We start from the raw sequence: 21973 nt of genomic DNA, 5'->3' as shown, positions 1-21973 counted from the left end.
GTTTCTTGCGACGAACACGAGCTAGCCCTATTCAATATCCCAGGTTATACTAGAGTAAGTAAATTAAGAGAGAACAAGGGGGAGGGGGACTGGCAATGTTTATTAATGCAAACACTCTTAACTTTTCACTCATTACACTGGATAACATTAGCACTTATGAACATATCACAGTCGATTTGGAGCTGATAGGGTCGAGAGATAACTACAAAGTAGCACTACACGCAGTTTATAGACCACCCACATCATCTAGCGGTTTTTCCCTCCAGCTGGCCACACAAGAGTTTAATATGGCCCTGACTGCTATTAAAATTCATAAAAATATGATTCTGATAGGAGATGTAAATGTTAATACTACAATGACTAGCAATGATTTAAATACCTTAGAATATGAAGCGGTACTAGCAGACCTAGGCCTAGACAGAGGTATATGGGACTATACAAGGGAAGAAATAAGGGTAGGAAGTTTAGTCAGATCATGCATCGATCATATTTATTACTCGCTGGAAAGACCTGTGGAAAGAATATATACGGGCGTAGTAAAAGTAAAGATCTCTGATCATTACCCGGTAGTGGCCAGGATAGAACTATCTGGAGGAAGAGAGGGAGACACAGAGAATGGAAAAATTATAAGGCTAAATGATAGACAAGTAAGGATAAGGCTGGAGGAGGAACAATGGACAGTGGACGGGTATAATACTGTGAATGAAGGATTTGATAAACTTATTAAGAAATTTGCAAAGATTTATGAGGAAAGCACGATTACAATAGACAGGAAAAGTGGGAGAGACAGAGAACGGAGTCAAGCTCGTAGTAAATGGCCTATTAAACATTGGATGAATCAAGAACTCCTAAATTTACTAAAGGAAAGAGATCGAATATTTAGATTATGGAAAGGGGACCCCTCAAACCATAGACATAGAGATTTATATAAACGATTAAGAAATAGATTGAACAATATGATTAAAAAAGAAAAAAATGCCTACTATAAAAATATATTTGAAAGAAACAAAAATAACACAAGGAAAGTATGGGAAAACATTAACCTTTTACTAGGCAGAAACAAAAAAGGGAATGTAGATACAGCTATTGAAATAGGCATGTGTAAAACTTTGAGTATAATTGAGATTGTAAATGGTTTTGCTCAATACTATGTTGAAGGAGTGGATAATCTAAAGCATTTCTGTGGGTATGTAGATGTAGAAAATATTTCCACTAGAAATGAGACCAACGAAGAGCTAAGACATAATTTTTATATACCAAAAGCGACACCTGAAAAGATCATGGCTTTAATTAAAAATATGAACCCTGACAAATCCCCAGGTATAGACAACATACGAATGAAAGATTTGAAAATAGTAATGGGGAAAATAGCTGAACCCTTAGCAACGCTTATTAACACTTCAATTTCTCAAGGTGATTTTCCAAACTGCCTAAAAAAATCTGTAATCCGACCGATCTATAAGAATAAATCCAAGAATGAGTTTAGAAATTATAGACCTATCGCTATACTGCCCTCTATAGAGAAGATACTGGAGAAATATGTCCTAAATAGCTTGAATAAATATCTATCAGAGAATAATATACTAAATGATAGGCAATTTGGTTTCCGGAAAAAGCGCAGTACTGTTCAAGCATTGGAGGAGTTTGTAAACGTGTTGAATTATGGAATGGATAACAGACTTCATAGCTTATGCTTATTTATAGATTTTTCTAAGGCCTTCGAAACTGTAGAATGCAGTCATATCGTAGCTTCTCTGTACAAAATAGGAGTAAAGGGTCCCTACCTCAGATGGTTCACAAGCTATCTTAAGGACAGAAGCTTTGTCGTTAAAGCAGTAGGCGTGCTGAGTGAAGAGAAGAATACAAAATATGGGGTGCCTCAGGGAAGCCAGATCGGACCAGCTCTGTTTAATATTTATCTAAACGAAATATTGAATAAAATTACAATGTGTGAGATTTTTGCATACGCAGATGATGTGGTATTGGTGACACAGCATAAAAACTTACAGAGAGTACAAGATATTTTACAGGAGGAATTTAAGAAGTTCACTAAGTGGAGTCATGACAAAGGACTTATTATTAACAAAGAAAAGACTAGCATCATGCATATATGTCCTAAGAACATGAAAATTAATATTGATATAAGTATTAAATATCATAGCTGTAAGTGCCTGCATGAGCAGAGCTTGTGTGAATGTGAGAATATAGCCATGGTTCAGAGTACATCATATCTAGGTCTGATTGTAGATAATAAATTAACGTGGAGTGATCATGTGAGTAGATTGCACAGAAAGCTATGTCCCGGCACTGCCATGATGCATAAACTTAGAAATAAACTTAGTGAGAATGCAAAACTATCAGTATACAAAGCATTGATTGAGTCACATATAAGATATGGTGTATCTGTGTGGGGAACAGCAGCAGTAAGCCATTTAAATATAATAGCTGGTCTTCAAAAAAAATGTTTAAGGGCACTGTTTGGTAACGGCTTTCATCAAAACTTAGGTATAAGAGAATATATGTACAGTTATGCAGGACAACTAACGCCAAAGGGTTTGTACACGTTAAATATCATGACAAAATATTATGGCAATATGGAATTTAAAAAAAAGTATAGAAGGAAATTTAACACAAGGAATGTTATTAAATATGTCACACCTATTCCCAACACCGTGTACGGGCGTAGATTGCCGAATTATATAGTCCCAAAGTTATTTAATGCATTGCCGGATGAAATTGAGAATATACCACACTTAAAGACTTACAAAAAATGTATTGAACTATGGCTATTAAACTTAGAAATGTAATTAAACTGAGATTTACCTGAGAAAGAAAACCGCAATGGCGTAATAGTGATGAAACACCGACAACTTGCTTTGGATCACTGTGAAATACTGGTTCACTGACACACATTTGATATATACCATATGCATATATACACAGTGGACATCACTCTGGTGCACTGAATGACGTGACAAGTGACACAAACACTGAACACTGCGTATCGTGGGCCTGCAGTTGAACGGGTTGTTATATTAATTGTAACATTGTTATTTTCGCTGATAATTTATTGTTACTCGTTATCTATTTATAGATTATATTGTTGGCTATTTGTGTTATATCATAATGTTAATCACTGTTATTTAAAGCTTTGAGGGCACAGTTTAAGAAGTAAATGAGTTATTCTGACATTGTCACTTACTGTATATGTTAAATATTTATTGTAAATCGTTAATTAGTGGTTAACATTGTTATTTTCTCTGATAATTTATTGTTACTCGGTACCTATTTATAGATTATATTGTTGGCTATTTGAATTATATCATAATGTTAATTACTGTTATTTAAAGCTTTGAGGGCACAGTTTTAGAAGTAAATAAGTTATTCTGACATTGTTACTTTCTGTATATGTTAAATATTTATTGTAAATCGTTAATTAGTGGTTAACATTGTTATTTTCTCTGATAATTTATTGTTACTCGTTACCTATTTATAGATTATATTGTTGGCTATTTGAATTATATCATAGTGTTAATCACTGATATTTAAAGCTTTGAGAGCACAGTTTTGGAAGTAAATAAGTTATTCTGACATTGTTATTTATATGTTAAATATTTATTGTAAATCGTTAATTAGTGGTTAACATTGTTATTTTCTCTGATAATTTATTGTTACTCGTTATCTATTTATAGATTATATTGTTGGCTATTTGAATTATATCATAGTGTTAATCACTGATGTTTAAAGCTTTGAGAGCACAGTTTTGGAAGTAAATAAATTATTCTGACATTGTTATTTATATGTTAAATATTTATTGTAAATCGTTAATTGGTGGTTTATCTGTATTTTATGCTTGGTGTTAGATTTTGTTGTACCGTTGATACTCTAGCTTTAAAAATAAATTGATTACATGTTAGTTTTCATATTTTTATTAGTTTTTTAAGAATGTTATTTATGGTTTCTGTTTCTTTCTCCGTTGTTAGTGGCGATGAATGGCTATAAACCTCACAGGGAGCACCACAGCACGGTGTTGCGCACACACATATTTAACCTAATTGGACAATTTAAACACACTAGCATTGACACACACTATAACTAACGCACACAAACACCGACACCGTGAACACTACAAGGGGAGCACACACATAGTACCGCGCGCCGGAGTTCCCGTACCTCCTCAGTCATGTTAAAGCGAGTAGCGGATTGAGTACCGCACTGTCCACTCTAGAAACATATTGGAATTTGACTGAGGGCAGGTTTTATTTGCTTATTTGTTTAGAGATAAGGAGATTTGGGAATTCCGGTAGCCGGCGTTGTCAGATTTCCTGATGACAGGGTTGCCATTCGTCGTTGCTGAGGGAAGAATTAATTAGGATTTTTAGGGACTCAAATATGCGTTTGATTTTAACTATTACTATTAAGTGTTATTTAAAAAAATTATACTGTTTCGATCAAATTTACCACACATACCAAGATATCTAAGCTAGTGCCTGCCCTAAACCGCCGAATTTGAGTTTATAGTTTAGTAAATTAAAAGAAAGTTAAAAGTTGAATATTTGTATCAATGTGTTCTATTTACTTTTTCAAGTGGTCCTCACCGACAAGTTTTGTAGAACTTGGTGAGGCCAAGACTATGTAAAACAACTGTTTATAAATAAAATAAATAAATAAATAAAATAAAGCAATAAACTCGAGGCTCGACTATCTCTATGATTAACTTCTTTTTAAACAGAAAATTCAAAAGTTTCCAAAGTTTATGGTATATACTAACTTAAGATTTTGAATTAAATACAGTAATCTAATAATTTATCTTGCAGATCGTCCAGATACTTTATAATTAAGTCGCTAGATTTGGTTTTCATTTTGTTATATTCATATTTGTCAGATTATATTCTTCAGTCTTACCATGGAACTAAAAGAACTAAGAAGACGTAAAGAATGTGTTAACTGATTGAAACTTTAAATTCAGATCTTCAATTACCACAACCAAAGATTGTATAAAACATGTCTTTTAAACAACCTTTTTTATATATATATTCTTTCAGTTTTTTCGTAGGTAAGGTCATCTCAGCCATCCTTGTGTGTGTTTTAACCCTTTTAATTGTTTTTTCAACATGATTTTCACCTGCAATCGTAACTCAGCTATATATTTTTCTGATCCTTCATTAGTCAATCTATGAAGTGTTTTACTGATCTATTAGGCTCCGTCTGAACTGGGCGACGAAAGATCTATCGGTGATGCTCCCGTTTAAAAAACAGTGTCCACCGCAGTGCTCTCAACAGACAACGGGAGGAGTCGGCTGTAACGATAGATGTTTTTTTTCGTGTCGCTGCTGTCTCACGACCTAAGATGAACGTGTTTGTCTCCGGTTGCAAAAACCGACAATGTCGTGTGAACATCCAGCTAGGGTATGCCTGTCTCACCGTGTGACTCTGGTGTTCGCGTCTCCGGCGTTGCACCGCATGCTTGTCGCGTGCCGACAAAAGTTTTTCGTCCAGCTTGGATGGGGCCCGGACTAACTACATAACTAATCGTGCCACGGTTTCCCGGGATGATTCACTTGTGGATGGGTTTTACCTTCCAGTTGAAACTGCACTGGGTATAGCAAAAATTACATCTGGACAATTATGCATTTCCGGGAGCGGCACATCACTAACCTGTGGGTGACGACTGTTGGAGTTTGTGGGGCTCCCAAAGTGTTAAAGGCAGTTATTAGAACACAAGGGCGTCCCACCCCTGCCTTCCATGAGGGAGGTGGGTTCAGAGCTGGTCTCTCCTTTTTCCAAGGAGACACTCCAAGATTCTTCCTCATGGTTTTCGACAGGAAGCGGCTCACTTAAACCATGTACATGCAAAATGTTGATGCATGCTCCTTTATAGAAACCGACTGAGCGTTGGTTAAAGTCTATCTCTGAGGAGGATTTATAGAGAATGAGTTAGGCTATAGACTTTAATAATGGTTCATTTCCCTACACCACCATTGATAGATTGTAGATATGTGTTAGATATCTATGTTTCAATCTATCTATGTGTCAGGTTATGCACCTGAGGAAGATATCTCATTGCAGGCATTGAAACGTAGTGTTTCTGATTTTTGTACTCGCTGAACGATAGCAAATGCTCATTGCAGCTATCACTTAAAATTTATTGTACCTACGTTTTTATTTTAACAATTACCATTCAAGTACATGGAATACATAATTTTAATGCCATGGGCGAAAGTAGTTGAATATTTTTAAGACTTTTTAAAGTGAACCATGGAATAAATGTTTTATTTGGAATGGATATATCATTGCAGAACTGATATTTACAGTCTCAGTGTGGATTTTATAATTGAAAGAAAAATTCATTTCTTCTCTAACGTTCAGCCTATAACTTGAAGGACTACATCATGTTCATTTATGTCTGTCTGCCTATATGTTTGTCTGTCCACAAGATATTTCGAGGACAACTATCATATACACTTTTAATTTTGCATGAGCTACATTCTATTTTGGCAACTTCAACTTTGACGATGGTGAATTTCGCACCATTTTGTCTGTGTTATCGAACATTTAAATTTTTATGAGTAACCACAAAATCTACGAGAAAATTGCAGGATAAAAATGTGTAAATAGATTTTTATTAGTATAATCATAACAAATTACATATATGACATAATAACAGAATAGCCTAACTATGAGGATGAAATGAGCATTTGAAACTTTACATGCAACTTCAACGAAGCCTGCTGTTACGTGAAAGCATGTGGCGTACTCCTTTTTACAGATAAACCCATATTTCTAAACATGGTTAATAAATTTCGGAAGAAATTAAATTAAACTTCTCCGGTCTCTCAATTACGTCATTTCAATCTCTGTATAAAATTTAAACTATTACATAAAAATACTTTTCCAGAAATATGATTATCTTTTAGTGATAAACTGTATTCCATAATTTTATCAAAATTTGAGACAAGATAAAACAGGAATTAAAAAATGCGTTATTTTAGAAAAGTGCCGATAATTAACACCTAAAATAGATCATACTTAGAAGAGATATATTTTGCAATAGATATAAAATGAAATGCAAAAATGAAAAAACCTTTTTTTTAACTATGTTTAAAGTAGTATTTAAAAAAGACGGTTCTCTGTGAAGAAATTCCGCAATATCACTCGAAAACTTTACATCAACTAGATGAGAAAAGCCTGGAGAAATGGTAGAGCTTAAATGTATCCTTTAAAGCCGACTGTCATGCAGGCGAATGGCTTCTTTCAGCTATCAGTTATATTTTGGCAATTTACAAGAAATTAAATTGAAAAATTCCGTAACATTGTAGATTTTTATTTGATAAGATTTCACTTACAAAAAATATAAATGTCTATCTCGAAAGAAACTTCAATGCATCGTGCATGTTGAAAATGTTTCATCCAAATTTGTTTATAATACATAGACATTTAATATACCACCGTTTTTTTTTTTTTTTAATACGGTTTAAATTCCTTATAATGAAGTTGTTTTAACAACTACCTGCTTATTCAAATGAAAAATGGGTTTCTCACTCCGTAAAAGGAGACTAGATTACATACTACAAAAGAAGTTACTAAGACTGTTTCAGGTAAAAATTTAAGCTGCCAGAAAGGGATTTTCCTAATTTCATTACATGTAGTTGAACTATTTACGATTTTATCAGTAAGAAGCATATCCATTAAAAAAATGCCAAGTCTTTGCAACTTTGCTGTGAGAAATGCTTTTTTCTACTTAGAATTCTCCTAGCCAGTTATTATGGCGAGGTTTCGTTCAGCTGTAGATACTCCTTCGTCAGTTGTGACATAGATTTTTTCAATGTTAACAAATGATGACTGTTAACTACTATCTTATTTGAAGTTCAAGCGTGTAATAATTTACTATGTATTTACATTTATATATATATATATATATATATATATATATTAAAATTTAAAACCGTAATACCGTTTATATTCTAAAATTTTTTATAATACCTTATCTTTCTATTTTTCTCACTATCTACCGTTTGTTAACGAGCAGACAGATAGACAGAAAAACTGACAACCCTTAGGCCTTTTGACTTTAAAACCCACAGGTATCTTCTTTAGACTAAAAGATAACCTACTATATCAAGTGCTTAGGACCATTCTATCAACTGTTATCGCACTAAGGAAGTGATCATATTACAGATCTCGAAACGAAGTTTTACCTATACTTTTTATTACTAAAAATGTCCTGGAACCCCTTTTCCACATTCCTATTGCTATATGTAAAATATAATCTAGTTGAATTCAGTATCCCGGTTCATGTAATGATGTTTCCACGGTTTGAATTGGATATTTCTCTTCTGCATTACACAGTAAGGCGGTCACTAAAGCCAACTCTAAAGCCAACTGAACTCTGTGTTTGACTTATTCTAATGATCTCCAACATTGTTATTGAGAACCACCATTTGTGTTTGTGCCCTCAAAGTTGGTGCTAACTTCCAGTATTTACTATAATCATCTGACGGAGCAGCAGCTAATCACGAGGATGTTTACTATTAGTGATTATATACAGATAACATTTAGGCTACATACCTGTACCGAATACTTTTGGTATGCGTTATTAGGCCGGCCACACACGTAACGGTATACATGAGAGGTAAACCTGCGCAGGTTTACCTGTCATGTATACCTGTGCAAACTAGAGTCCACACACGTAACGGTATACCGTACGTTTAGCTCAGTTGAGAGATGGCGAGCCAACAAGATGAAGATGATATGATAGCTTTAGTCGGATTGTGTGTGGTTTTAAACAGTAAGAAGAAGAAGAAGTTTAAACGTAAAATGTGGAGTAAAAAGTGGCTTACTAAAAGAAATGAATACACTCATACAAGATTATTGAAAGACTTGGGTGGTGAGCCTTCAGACTTCCGTAATTATTTGCGGATGGATGAAGACGCCTATGAACAGCTGTTGTTACTCGTGACTCCATTAATTGAAAAGAAAGACACGGTTATGAGGAAATCGATTTCTCCCCATGAGAGATTAACTGCGACTTTGAGGTTCCTTGCAACGGGCCGATCGTACGAGTGTCTCAAGTATTCTACGTTGATATCACCACAAGCTTTAGGCAAAATAATTCCAGAGACGTGTGAAGCCATCTATAAAGTGCTGAAAATCGTCTATTTACAGGTACGTCAAGCCATATTGCACAGAATATTCTATTGATGTTCTAAATGTCAAGGTAGGTTAAAATTGAAATATACACATGTTATTAAACATTTCTACTTTATTTCATAGCAACGTTACAGTTTTTAAAGGGAATGTTTAACTGAGTACAGAGACATGATATTTGATAGTGGGTAGAACATAAAAAAGAACTGTTTGGTAAAACAAAAATGTTTATTAGTGACATTGAATATAAATAAAGAAACAAAACAGACTATTGATTTTTGTCATAATTAGCAAAGTAATCTGCCATTGATTGACGAGGTGGAATAACGTCATTGCTAACAAATTCAGCTGTTGAAGTTTGTTGTGGATATTGGCCATAAGATACAGCTGCTACAGGACTCGTTGTGCTACTACTTGACCCAGGGGTGTTGGTCAAAGATTCGTAGTTGTACGAGCCAGTATTAGGTACGTCAAACGTACTCATTTCAGCCTCAAAAAGGAGGTCGTTGATTCTTTTTTCTACGATCAAAGCCTGGCGTTTCTCTAATGCCCTAATTCGCATTGCAATGGATTTGCCCATTATATCATATCTGTCGTCTTGGCGTGATGGTTTCTGAAAGTGGTCTCTGACTGAGACTAAGACACCAGTTGTCAAGTCTTCAACTTTCTTTTTTTTGCCAAATTAGGTCGGGAATAAGGAGGTAGGCTTACCGCACGTGTATCTGAGTTGGGTCTTGGGACCACAGGCGAAGGGACCTCGCTATTGATTGATGTTTCTCTGCTCGGTGTTGTAGCTGCTTCACCAACGTCCTCCTGAAAAAAAATATTTATGTACTAGGTGTACCCATCCAATTTTTACAGAACAAAATACTCTTTTTTACATTGGTTTGGAAATTGTCGATTTAATGGTTTATCCTTGATTTTGAAACCCATAATTTAAACATTGTTTACTCACGTTGAGAACAGTTGTTATGAATTTAATTTTGTTCCAGTTTCCTAACACCACTGAGAAATGGAAAGTGATTGCTGAACAGTTTGAAGAGAAATGGAATTTTCCCCACTGCCTCGGTGCCATGGACGGCAAACATATAGACATAGTTCCTCCAGCGGATTCCGGATCATATTATTACAACTATAAAGGCAGACACAGTATGGTACTTTTTGCAATAGTTGATGCTAAATATCGGTTCCTTTTAGTGGATTTTGGGACCAATGGGCGTGTTTCTGACGGAGGTGTTCTTCAAAATACTAAGTTTTATGAAAAGTTACAGAGTTATGAACTTAAGATCCCAAAACCATGCAATGTTACTGAACATTTCGAAGAGTTGTCTTACGTGTTTGTGGCAGATGACGCATTTCCCCTGTCAATTAACATGATGAAACCTTTCAGACAAGCACAACTAGATTCAGCTGTAAAAGAAATCTACAACTACCGAGTTTCAAGGGCAAGGCACGTTGTCAGGAAAAGGGTTTGGAATACTAGCCTCCAGATTTCGCATATTCCATACTCAAATCAATTTGGAGCCAGAGAACATAGTAAAGGTAGTAATGGCAACATGTGCATTGCATAATTTCTTGATGCAAACACATCCTACCATTTACGCTCCACCAAACAGTACGTATCAAGAGAATGACGATGACGCTACTACTAATGCTGGGTTAGATACCAATGAATCGAATATGATTGCATTACAACGAGCGAGCTTAGGGAATTTAAATGTGGCCGAAAAATCTCAGAGAGGAGTTTGCTACCTACTTCGTCAATGAAGGCAAACTTTCATGGCAAGACCAACGTGTTCTTCGAAACAAAAATTCAAGTTAAAGACTAAGTGAATCATTATGGAGTGAATATATATTTTTAGCTTAGTTGAGTCAATGACATTCACCAATCCATGCACAAACAATACATTAATACATATCAATTTTGTCATAAAACTTGTTTTGTTTTATTCTACCATTCAAAATTTAATCAACGTCTAATTTAACATTTAACTTGTAAATTAAAGTGTAGTTCAAATAAATTGTTTAACTAGGTAATTGATCTGTCTGGTACTTACTTCCTCAATCTCGCTCCCATCTTCTTCCTCTAAATTTGACATAGATGCACTGGGAATGTCTTGATCACCAAGAAAATCGAACAAATTTAAGCACCACAATTTAGATACGTACACATTGTCTGCTGATGCACCAGACTTCATTGACATGTCCCGTTTTTTTTTCTCTTTACGCACATTGCTTCGTAAACTATTAATCTTTCTAATCACAGATTTCTTTGTTGCATCGGATTCCAGTTCATTCAACTTGGGCACAAGTTTCGCATAAGCTGCATCTCTCTTTTCGCGATCGTGATACTCTTTACTTTTTACCCGCTCGCACAGGCACGGCTCGAGTTTATACATATCGATAAACTCTTCAATTACTTGGTTGCGTTTACGACTCGACATCACTAGCACCAGTAGCCACAAGATAGTCCGCTAACTACAAAACACAAAGACAAAAGACACTCTCTTCACAGGAAGAAGCCTGAACTAAACAAAACTACTGCGCAGGCGACCGGACGTACTCACACACACGCTCAGGTCTAGGGTATAACTGACGACTGCGCATGTACAAGATACCAAATCTCCGTTCCTGTCAGGTGACCTGCGCAGGTCGCTTCGCCTGTGCACTTTCGCCTGCAGCGGCTGGCACATACGCTCCGGTTTGCCTGCTCAGGTGACCTGTACAGGTTTACCTGTCATGTATACCGTTACGTGTGTGGCCGGCCTTAGTTAAGCAAATAAGAAGTGAAAGTATTTCATACAAAACTGTGGACAAAATTAAATACTTGTGTGTGTAACACCTTCGCCTTCTGACCTATAAGATTTTCAAAACAAGGAAATTTCAACTAATGAAAATTTTAAGATACTAGTTATTTGTGAGCTGACATGTATTTATAAATACTTAAAATTCAAAGGTTACTTTTTCACTCATGACACATCCTAGTGAAGTATTTAGATAGTAAATTTATAAATAAGTATTGTAAAGGACCATAACAAAATCCATGATGAGCGAAATTAGTAGAATTAATTTGATCAAAGGAGTTTATTACCTCTCAAAGTGTACAGTTGTATTACTGTCGTTCAAAAAGCAGGATTACGCTTTCGGATTGGCTGATTACTTCTCTGCAGTGTAATATATTTGATTGTATTATTTATAAAATTAATTAGATTAATGTTTTTCTAATATTCGACGTTTAAATTGTTAGAAAACAATAATGCATCAATGCAGGAATACTACATGTATTGTACGTGTTACCAGCCAGTATTAGAAATTTAACTGGCTACCCAATTACAAGAAAAGGCTTGTTACAAAAGAAAGATCTTTTAAAATGAAAGCGTCGGGACAGGCGACCTTTAATTCTGTGAAAATAATGTGTGTTAAATACTCGTATGTTTACTCATCAAATCCTCAGTGTTCATTTCGGGTGCGTGCGCCGCGTGGTGTTGTCTAATGCGGGGTATGAATAGAGCACTTCCCCACACGTATTAATAGTTCCAAAGCATAACATAATTTAAATTAAATTATGCTTTTTCCTCGGTAATTAATTTTGAGCAAACCAAACCTTTGTCTTTATTTGGCTAACAGAGATATTCAATAGAAAATCTTCAATGTCTAATGTGTGTCTTGTATGTATCATTGAAAATTTTTAAAAAAATTACTATTAGCCTACACTTAAAAAATACTAATAATTGCTAATAAATATATATATATATTTATTTATATTTATATTTTATGTATCGTTTGTATATATATATATATATATATATATATATATATATATATATATATATATAAAACCCAGTAAATTGAAATTTAAAAAGTTAAAAGTATGGATGGATCTTGATCAACCTTCAATGGACAAAGATTCAAAAATGAAAATCAGGATAACCCCCTAGGAAACAATTGCAAACCATTTCCCCAAAGTGGGATATTTGGGGGAGTTTAAATTACTGGTAACCAAATTTCACAAAATTCTACTCGACGACGAAAATTGTCTTCATTTAGCTCATGGAACTAAATGGATTTTGTACGCTTTATAACCACTGCCACGTAAAACTTTATAAACTTATGTTTGTTGAGATGTAACTAATATTTAAAAAACATTTTTTGCTGAGGAATGAGGATCAAGAGACTGCAAAATGCTTTGTAGCCATTTTTCGGTCTTTAGCGCTGCCAGTTTCCTGGCAGATTTTTAATTGTTTTTTTTTTTTACTCCTGATTTAGATACAGGGTTTTGATTGGGATAAGTGTCATTAAATAAATGTCTTACTTCATCATAAGATATTATGCCGTCTCCGTAGTCCCGATCATAATACGCTTTGTTTACTTAAACACTCCATTTCAACGTTAAGTATAAAATTCCAACCTAAGATAAGAGTGGCCTGCCCTATAGCAGGTATTAATTGTGAAAACAGGTTTGAGTTTGTAAGGAAAGTGGTTGCCTATTGAAGTTATCGAAGATATTGAAGTTATTTAACTTCTGAATATGCATGTTCTTGATTTTCATCAATTAATTTTTAATTAAATTCAATAATCTGCCATTTTATACTGGATTGATATAGAAAGCTCTAGTTTCCACTGATCTTCTTCTTTTATCAATATATCCTTTCAAATAGCACCGTCCCATTTTGGGGAAATAGACAAAGTTTTAACAGTGACTACATTGTTTACTTCTATTTCCTAGAAAGGTGTCCCGAGTTCCATCCCTCCATCTGTATCTGTTAAAAACTAAACAGAGTGTATCCGTAATTTTCACTCACACTGTATATATATTTCCCAAATTTCGTTCGTCTGTCTAAAAAAATTAACAATTAACAGTGGTTCTACCCTTAACTATCTCATATAAACGTTGAGTAAGGACTAAGGTGGTCTGACATAATAAATGTCTTCATATACTCCTAATTTTCAGATTTAACCATGAGTATAGTTACTTAGAAATATCTTTGTCTAACCTTATGTTTATTTCATACAAATATTCATAAAATTATTACATTTAACAAATAAATAGTCAATTCATAATAGAATAGATGGTAACTGTAAAAATGTTATAAATTTAGTTGTTTCAAATATTATTAAACATTAGACAACAATTCGAAACATTGCTTGTGAAGACAAAAAGTTTTAAATAAATAGAGAAGGGGTGCATTACATGCACTTAAAGTTTAGAGCCCAGAAAAGTTGCTTTTTATGTATGAGGGATATAAAGTATTGAACATTCATGCTGAATATTCATGAACATTCAGTTTATATAAAATCCGTCTAATAATAAGAAGCACAAACATTTGCTTAACTTATTCAATGTATTCAAACCTCATCCCTCACAAGACGTTGACTGTAGTGGTGTGCTACCCAACTCGATTGTATTCAAACCTCATCTCTGACAAGAGATTGTACCTAGTAGTGTACAAGCCAACTCAATTGTGTTAAACACTCATCCCTGACAAAAGATAGTATGTAGTAGTGTACAAGCCAACTCAATTGCACTCAACCCTCGTCTCTGACAAGACATTGTATGCAGTGGTGTACAAACCAACTCAATTGTACTCAAACCCTCATCTCTGACAAGAGATTGTATGCTGTGGTGTACAAGTCAAGTCAATTGTATTTAACCCTGATTCCTGACAAGAGATTGTATGCAGTGGTGTTCAAGTCAACTCAATTGTATTCAACCCTTATCTCTGGCAAGAGATTACATGCAGTAGTGTACAAGCCAACTCAATTGTATTTAACCCTGATTCCTGACAAGAGATTGCATGCAGTAGTGTACAAGCCAACTGAATTGTATTTAACCCTGATTCCTGACAAGAGATTGTATGCAGTAGTGTACAAGCCAACTGAATTGTATTCAACCCTCATCCCTGACAATAGATTGTATGTAGTGGTGTACAAGCCAACTCAATTGTACTCAACCCTCATCTCTGACAAGAGATTGTATGCAGTAGTGTACAAGCCAACTGAATTTTATTTAACTCTGATTCCTGACAAGAGATTGCATGCAGTAGTGTACAAGCCAACTCAATTGTATTTAACCCTAATCCCTGACAAGAGACTGCATGCAGTACTGTACAAGCCAACTCAATTGTATTTAACCCTAATCCCTGACAAGAGATTGCATGCAGTAGTGTACAAGCCAACTCATTTGTATTTAACCTGACCCCTGACAAGAGATTGTATGCAGTAGTGTACAAGCCAACTGAATTGTATTTAACCCTGATTCCTGACAAGAGATTGCATGCAGTAGTGTACAAGTCAACTCAATTGTATTTAACCCTAATCCCTGACAAGAGATTGCATGCAGTACTGTACAAGCCAACTCAGTTGTATTCAATCCTCATCCCTGAAACGTTATGACAGTGTATAGTTTAACCGGTTGTTTGGCAAAGAGAAAACAATCTGTTTAGTACTAATTTGGAAACAAGTGATAGTTAGGTTAGAACACATAATCCAGAAATTTTTACCAGTAACCATAAGGACACTGAAGATGGTTTATACCGAGGTATTACAGAAAAGAAACATTGCTTCTTACTTCATGTTGGCCATTGGAAAGTTCCACTTTAGCTGAAGGTTTTTTAATTCTGTCTCACAATCTAATAACATATTATACTGTATTAATATATACAATAATAGTAATGCTCTTAAAGAATTAGTTGGTTTATAATGTATGTAAAAATTATTTTTACAAACCGTAAGCTTTTCGTAAGATAGTGCTAGCAATACATCAGATTCCACGAGCGTGACCTTAAGCGCAGTGAACCATTAGATGTAGTTTTTATAACATTGAAACTGTTTGCTATACTGTCACTCGCCCATTTTACTTCTTGACAATAACAAAATTACTTACGAAACCTATTAAGCACGTTAATTTAGTCAGGAAAGTGTTTTAAATTAAATGAATGGAATAAATATGCCAGCAGAGCGTCTCTGGGTCGTTACATAAACTGATTAAGCTTGGCAATTTAGCTGACTGTCAATCCTGCACGTACTGACTTCCACTGCCACGAGAACTCTGACGTTCCGCGGAATATTATAAAATTCCTTTCTCGGAATTCAGATATTTTTGGTTTTCAATATATAACTTTATTCTAAGCTAGTAATGTAAGGCTAATGTATTGGAATTTCGGAACCTTGTTTTTTTTTCTAATATACTTCGTCTAATTACAAAGTATTAAAAATTAAAACGACTGGTAAATTAATTCATTATATGAAATATTTCCAGAGGTTATAGGTTAATATTCGATCGTAATTACCTTCAAATGAACTTTCGTTAATGTTATGCGCTTGCCAATACTATATGGAGTTCCCTTCATAAAAACCTTACTTTGACTCATTTAGCCGAGTACAAGTTGGTCTCAAAGATTATACACTAAATGCACAGACTAATATAAAAAACTAAATAATAGTTTTATGTAATTATATTTTCAGCAAAATCAATATAAAAATATTAATTCGAATTATATTACACTACTACTATTTTGTGATTCAATCCGTAACAAGTTCTTAGAGATTTTACTATTAAAAATTTAAAACCAACTTAACATGGATACAATATAATACCATTGGTATTATCAGTGTGTTGAGAAATCCTTGTAATAACATACAAATCTTCTGAAAAGAATATACCCTTTTTAATAAATTTGATATTTATAGTATAGTAATATATGTGAATGTTGAGTTTAGCTCCAGTTCAGCTTCCTCTTAGTGTAGCGTCTGAATGTGATAGCATCTAATATAGGTGAACAGGTATTCTTATTATCTCATCAGGTGCACAATTGACACGTTTTAAACACGATCACTAAGTTCGGTAGAGCAACCGAGTTTTCTACACATAACGAAGCTATGGGGGGAAGGGATGATTCAGTGTCAATGTCGAGTTTAGCTCCAGTTCTCTTTCCCCTTAGGGCAGCTTCTGAGGTCTTACACTGTCAAATATTTAACTTCTGGAATCTGGAGTCTTAGACGTCTGGAGAGATTTAAAAAATCTCCTCTTCCCTGATTCACCTAAATTACACTACATTTTGAAGTCAGGATTTCTTTGGTGTCGAAACTTTAAAAAGAGTTCATTTTAACCTTCTTCGCCGCCGACTTTTTTTTATCTCTTGGTGTTATCTCAGAAAGGACTGTCACTCGTATAAAATTAGGTGGCATATCTTCAAGGGCGTTACTAAGACATGTTTTATTCGATGAAATCCATCAAAGACAATTGTTCAACAAAACTTCAAAGTGTTTAATTTATTTTTATGTAGGCCTAATTCCAAACATGTCAGTAATCAGTTACATTCGCAATTTCTTTCCTTCTTCTTTGAAATGGATCTGTATTATTATTAACAATAAGGTATTATAAACTGATCATGATTTCTCTGTGTTTTATTTTGTTAACATGGTATATGTTAAAACCCGTTCTATAATATATTTGTTTTTATCCTAATATCAATAGCAAGATTCTTCCGTTCATTGCTAACCCCTTAAGGCCTAGAGGCTCAACGTTTGGATAACGAATATTTTTATACCAATACAATTCCATTCAATGTTACTCAACTGAGTCGTGTTAAAACCAACTTAATGCTCAAATCCTCGGGTTTATGTAGACTAAGCGTGCGACATCTGTTTGTCCCTTTGATCTAAATATAACATATGTTTATAGAAAGATGCCCATTTTATAAAATACTATGTAAAGGGATTATGTTGAACTTGCGGATCTGTCTACATTGAACTGCGCTACTACGCTTGTTTATAATGCTATCTTATTCTCTACAAAAATTTTAAATTTTGAAATTAAGGTTTACTGGAGAATATAATAATTTTTTAGTGTCCGTATTAATTTTTAGTAACTGCAGTTTCCAGTGGTTGCTCGATATACTATACATTATTTCACAATGAAATCAAAATATGTTGAAGATATATAAATTAAACTTTAAAATTGTGTAAATATATTTTTCTAGTGGTATTACAGTTAGACTTGCTTTCAAAACAGGAATAGTTTGACCTATATTTGACATGTTTTATATAAATGTTATTGTGATTAAGTATTGAATGCCATACTGGTATAAAAGTTAACAAGGCAAATGTATTGAAGCTTTTACAATTATAAATTAAAGAACATTGTAATAAACAGAGTTAAAAGCGTTTATATAAATTTATTGCTATAAAACTAATTATATTAAAGACTTTGTTTGAAACAGTAAATGCATTTTAATATGTAAAACCTATTGGATGACAGTTTGACATATAGACATAAACATAAGCAAGGTAAATATAGTGAGGTATTTAAAAATCCTGAATTAAAGAATGTTAATCAACAAAGTTAAAAATGTATATGTATATTTAAGAAATAATGAAAATCACATAATAACGTCCGGTGCAGTAAGAATGCGTCGATATTGTTGAACCGCTACACAACGACGACATCAGGATGGCAGTGGACGCCAATTTGAACGTCACTGGTTGATTTACTCCGAAAAAATTATTTCAGGCATATTTTATTGATGTTGATGGCAACATATTTTAAAATTTTGGGCTGTATTAAATAATTGTATAGAATAACGCGGCTTGTTTTACTAGTGAAGAAGTTAGGAATAAACTATTTCAGTGGGGAATAAAAACTCACACAACTATACCTTACAACCCCCAAGGTAATAAGTGTGAAAGATATATCCGATACCTAAGTAATATTTTAATTAGTTTACATAATGAAGGTAGGAAAATATGGGACGGGCAATTGTGTAAAATGCAGCAATGTATTAATTCATGTGTAAATAGTGAAACGGGTAAAAAGGTTAGTAAATAATATGAGGCAACTAAACCGCCGTTTTCCCATGTGTTCCAAGTATTTATCTTTGTCGGATGAATGTGAATGAAAGAAATACCCATGTTGATCTATTCCATGTAGTAAATAACAAAATAGTTAGGAGTTTACATTTAGTGACCGATTGGATACCACGGTAAAGTTAAAAAATATAATGGAATATTACAAATATTATTGCTTTATGAAGAAGAATTGACTAAATTTAAAATTCTTTTAAAGTGAAACAAAATTATTTCAAAATCTATCAGCCCTGGTCAGACTACAAATTTAATAGAATGGTATTGTACAATATTAATGGATGGGTTAACTGTTTTATGTACAACGTATGATGATCACATTCCACCAAACCACTAAACAACGCGATCACTGCACTAGTGTCACGATACGAGGCTCGTGACAACCTACAGCTGAGCCGGCACACTGTCGGGGCCCTCTCGGCGGCGAACTTCATCGGCAAGATCTAGACCTAGGCCTCATCAGCTGTTCTAGGAAAATCAATAACTAGTGGACAAGGGTCAACTGATTATTGCTCCGCACATTGCAATGGTTAAGGTAAAATTATTATATGTCAAAGACGTGGAATTGAAACATCAGATAATGGACAATAGTGTTTGAACCAACAAAGATACTCCCATTTTATTTTCTTGGTTTTTGGTTAATGATTTGTTATGGATAGTTTAATTGGGTTTTATTATCTAAATGATTTTATTAAATACGGTGTCTATCTTACAAAACAAAGGGGTGATAAATGTTGCTACATAGGAAATTAAAAATGGGAGAACAAAATATTATTGGGAGAAATTATAAAATATTTTAGAATGTAATCAGTGATGTCAAAATGTAGGTAAATTAAGTTATTTAATTTCTCAAGAAAAGGTCTGTGGGTATAGTAAGTAAGCATACAGTAAGCAGCAGGTATTTCTGGTAGTATACTCTGTTAACGGGTTTACAACTGTTGCCTTTGTTCTCTGTGTCCTTGTGATAGTTAGAGGCCAATCAAAGGCGACGCCTCGCTTATAGTTAGCTGGTTAATGGAAGGGGTCGAAATAAAAACCTACGACATGCGCTTCTTGGCGTTTTTTAGTATCTTTTTGCTGTTGATTTTTATTGGTTTGCGTTTTTATTTTTACCCTCTAAGTTTGTTAGGGATTTTGCTGATATCGTGTAATTCTGATATAAAAAGGGTAATAATAAGTTATGAATTTTTCAAGGGCGGTGCAAGTACTTTTCAAAGTAAAGTCTTCAATTTTAACACTATTTAAAAGTAATTGTAATAAACATCTAGTCACAACAAGTCATAATAGTCATAATAATGTTTATTCATCAAGATATACAGTTTTTGATGAATATTTTTGGGTGAAACGTAGTTAAATTACAGTTTGTGACAGTAACAGGTTGTGACACAAGTAGTGGGAAGAATTTTCCAGGAAGTTTTTTGTTCAATTTTTTAAGCATCGTTTGAAATAAAGAAAAGTACATTTTATTCTAAGTAAAATTATTAACTGTATTTTATTTCAGTTTTATAAAAAAGTTATATTTTTAGTTAGATTTCGTTTTTGAAACAAGAAGTTAACTTTCATTTAATTAATTTTATTTGAAACAAGAAACCCTTTTCTTGAGAAAACGTTTACAACAAAAGTGGTTTTGGAAACTTTTGCGAATTATATCTAACAAATACAAGAATTGTTCTTTTAGACCACTGTAATTTTAAATTAATAAACTGCTAATTAATAAATCATTTTAAAGTGAGTTGTGAAAGTATTATCCTGTCTATCTACCCTTATAATAAAGACTTCTACTTCGCCTCTGATAAAGATATTCTTCTTTTTATTTCATTTACCCTAATACATTTAATTAATTCGATTTTGGACTGGATAGTGAAGTGCAGTTAAACTAATCCAAAAATTATGTAAAAGGATTTTGTGAAACTTGCGAAACTCTCTACACTAACCATTAGAGAAATATATTAATCCAGGGGCTGAAAATACGTAAATTTTTGTGCTTCTATGTGTCTGTCAGCATATCTCGAGTACAAACTGCCCTATAGACTCAAAAATTTATATGAAGCTTCATTTCTGCATAAGCAACATCGAATTTGGTGATGCTGCATGTTACTCCATGTGATTTGATTGAGCGTTAGCTAACATTGGTCATATGGGTAACTATTTGTGGCAACGAGAAACTCACAGAATAAATAGATTTGTAAACAACCTGAGTTATGTAGAATCTTGGAGCAGTGGAAAAATGGTTTATTGTAGTATCACTAGTATAAAGGAATACAACATTTTACAATATAATTTGTTTTGTGCATGATGACATGAATGTTTGATAATTTGTGAAGTTCCTGATGATGGAATCTTTGATTCATAAAGGCCTTGCATAAAATACAAAATTATATTGGAAAATGTTGTATTCTTTTATACTAGTGATACTACAATAAACCTGAGCTAAATTATTAAACATTTTAACATGTTATATTGGTTTGGTAACATTTACGTTACATTCTAACAGGTCATTCGATACTCCATTGTATCAGTTCATCGGCTGAGTGTTAACGAAGCCTAATACTGTTACGCGACACGTGTTGTGGAAATATTAAAATATTTATTGTTCTTATACCATTACGAAGATTTTTATCTCTACATTTTGGATTGGTTAATAAAATATGTCTATGCATTTTTAAATGAGATAATTCAGATATAAGGGCAAGTGATGACCGTTAAGTTTGAAACTTAACAAATCAGATTAGCCTGAGGCAGAACTTGAGAGAGCGGGTTAATGTAGTTATATCCGACTCTTGCTAGAGTTGATGACTCGGTACAGAAGCAGTCGAGATCTCGTGTTGCTGTAATCAGCGGACAAGCTGACTCGTATCTCGCTCGCACTCACCGTCTTAGTGTTTGTGTGAAATAACCTTGTTGTAACACCAGTAATAGTGATAAAACCATCAGATCACATACAGACCGTGATGTAGGTTACGTA

The 21973-nt window shown here is 33.9% G+C and overlaps 1 protein-coding gene across 1 annotated transcript; it reads left to right on the top strand.

Annotated features, from left to right (window-relative positions):
* The first annotated feature begins 8724 nt into the window (after window positions 1–8724).
* LOC124361127 lies at window positions 8725–11237 on the top strand. The gene is made up of 3 exons (XM_046815162.1): window positions 8725–9165; window positions 10140–10301; window positions 11181–11237. The coding sequence occupies exons 1-3, from the start codon at window positions 8725–8727 to the stop codon at window positions 11235–11237; spliced, it is 660 nt and encodes a 219-aa protein (XP_046671118.1).
* Window positions 11238–21973: the final 10736 nt, after the last annotated feature.

The sequence above is a fragment of the Homalodisca vitripennis genome, chromosome 4, assembly GCF_021130785.1.
Source record: "Homalodisca vitripennis isolate AUS2020 chromosome 4, UT_GWSS_2.1, whole genome shotgun sequence".
Taxonomy (NCBI): Eukaryota; Metazoa; Arthropoda; class Insecta; order Hemiptera; family Cicadellidae; genus Homalodisca; species Homalodisca vitripennis.
Note: the sequence above shows the minus strand (reverse complement) of the source record. Positions and strands in the feature narration are given on the sequence as shown.